The 2153-nt window shown below is 67.0% G+C and overlaps 1 protein-coding gene across 1 annotated transcript in view; it reads left to right on the plus strand.

The window, feature by feature from the left end:
• The window catches only part of KCNH2 (potassium voltage-gated channel subfamily H member 2), a 35887-nt gene that overhangs the window by 24103 nt on the left and 9631 nt on the right, over positions 1–2153 (plus strand). The window contains exon 7 of the mRNA XM_007469871.1: positions 336–469. Coding sequence (XP_007469933.1) covers positions 336–469 — 134 coding nt within the window. The remainder of the gene's footprint in view (positions 1–335; positions 470–2153) is intronic.

Here is a 2153-nt window from a genome sequence, read left to right on the forward strand (position 1 = left end):
GGGCGGGGGTGGGGACCTGGGAGGAGGAGGGGCCGGCTGGAGGAGCCGAGGTTCCTACCGCGGTGCCCGGCCGCTGCTGGGCTGGCAGCGGGCAGAGCGCAGCACCCTGGCAGCGGGGCCGGCACCAGGGGGCCATGGGCGGCCTGAGCCAGGCGGGCTGCTGTCCGCGCTCACTGACAGGGTGACCGCAGCCCCGAGGCCCAGCCCCAGTGACCCTGGCTTCGTGCCAGAGGCTGCCCTGGGAGCCAGGCCGCCAGCGCTTGGGGCGCAGCCTGGGCTGAGGCTGCTGTTGAGGTGCAGGTGAGGCGCTGGCTGGGCCCTCGGGCCCTGGGCAGGCAAGCTGGGGGGAGCCAAGTCCTCCATGGCGGCCCCAGCGGGGAAGGCGAGCAGGACAGGGGCTCTGCAGCCCAGGGCCCAGAAAGGCCGGGTGAGGCGGGCCGTGCGCATCTCCAGCCTGGTGGCCCAGGAGGTAGGTGACCCCCCCAGCCCCTCCCCCTCCCTCTGGGGCTGGGGCACCGAGATGGATGCGGCCCAGAGGGCTCTGGCTCCAGGCCCGGAGAGGGCTTCTGAGATGCAGGATGGTTTGGGAGCCCTGGGGGGCTGTGGCCCCGCTCATCCCATTCCTGGCTCCGGCTTGCTCGCTCTTTTGCAGACCCGCTGGGCCTAGGTGGACAGTGTTTTTCTTGCCAGTGCTTCCCTTCGCCTTGGGCTTCCGTGGCCCAGCCTTCTAGCTCAAAATGCAGAAGGAAGAGAGGGGAGGACAGGAGCGAAGTGGGTTCTCGGAGAGGGTGGCTCCCACTCCCACCCCGCCTCCCCCAGCCAGCGGGCAGCAGCCGAGCCTGGCACAGAGGCGCAGGGGCTCCACCCCTCCAGCACTCTGTGTTGTGAGTGGACCCTGCGGTGGGCGAGGGAGGCGTGGGCTGCTTCAGGGGTCCAGGTTGGGGGGCTGGGCCCCGAGGAGGCTGGGGTCAGAGGCCACTGGATGAGTGGTGAGGGCAGGATGAGCCGGGCACCTGGTCCACCTCTTCTGGGGCAGCCTGAGGTGCTGGTGGCTACGCTGTGGTCCCTCAGGCTGCTGACTCTATAGGCACCTCCTGGGAGCCAGGCCTCCAGCCCCCGGGGGGGGGGGGCTTCTGGCAGAGAGCCAGGAGCCAGCTCAGGGAGGATGGCCGGGGGAGTTGGAAGCGGCTCACAGGTGGGTCTGAGAATCCCACCCCTGTCACCACCACCAGCACCTAAACTCTCTGCTGTGGCTCTTGTGCCCCTCCCAGCTGGGGGACAGGTATGGGAGGGGATTCTTCCCAGCCACAGGTGAGGACCCGGGGTTTGGCTTAAATGAGCTTTAGTATTCTGTGTGACAACAGGTTATGTAACAGGGGAGGTTATATACCGGCAAGGCCGTGTGGTGAGCTGGTGGTTGCAGAGCTGAGCCCGGCCGGCCCCCACAAGAGGAGGTCTGCGGGGCCGGGCCTCGTGCCCTGGCCTTGCCCCCGGCATGTGTGCTTGTGTCCTGGGCGGTGCTGGTTCTGCTGTGGGCAGACTCAGGTAGGGGGCAGGATCCCATTTGTCAGGTGTGGTTCAGCACAGCCTCAGGGGACCTGGCCTCTCAGGTGTGGTGAGGAACCCCATCCGGGAACCTTCTCCTGCCTCTTTGTCTGTGAGGGCCCTTTGCAGTCCCCACTTGACCCCTGAAAGGTCACCGCCCATGTTTTCTGCCTTAAAGAGCAAAAGGGGCTCTGACTGAAAGCAGGGCAGAAGCGGGGGCCTAGAAGCTACGTGCCCCTTCCCCTGACCCAGGCCCCAGCTGCCCACCCCACCCATCCTGTGCCTCTGGAGACCCTGTGGCCAAACCCCTAACTATGGCCCATCTTAACTTCCGGTTACTTCCACTAAGGAGAGGCTCTCCACACAGTCCATCTGGTGAGGGTGGTTCCAGGGGGTCCCCAGCTTGTATATGAATGGGGGTCTGCGGCTCGACCCACCACGGCCCTCCCCAGCACAGAGGCCTGAGGATGTGGGGCCCTGGCACTTAGTACTGCTCCCGCAGGGCCGGCAACCTTAGCTCTCAAGGGGGTAGGTGAGGCCTTGGGTTTGGCTGCCCAGGGATGGCAGGGCCAGGCTGGGGGAGGTTGGGGGTTCTGGGGGGGGGGGGG

The sequence above is a fragment of the Lipotes vexillifer genome, unplaced genomic scaffold, assembly GCF_000442215.2.
Source record: "Lipotes vexillifer unplaced genomic scaffold, Lipotes_vexillifer_v1.1 scaffold472, whole genome shotgun sequence".
Taxonomy (NCBI): domain Eukaryota; kingdom Metazoa; phylum Chordata; class Mammalia; order Artiodactyla; family Lipotidae; genus Lipotes; species Lipotes vexillifer.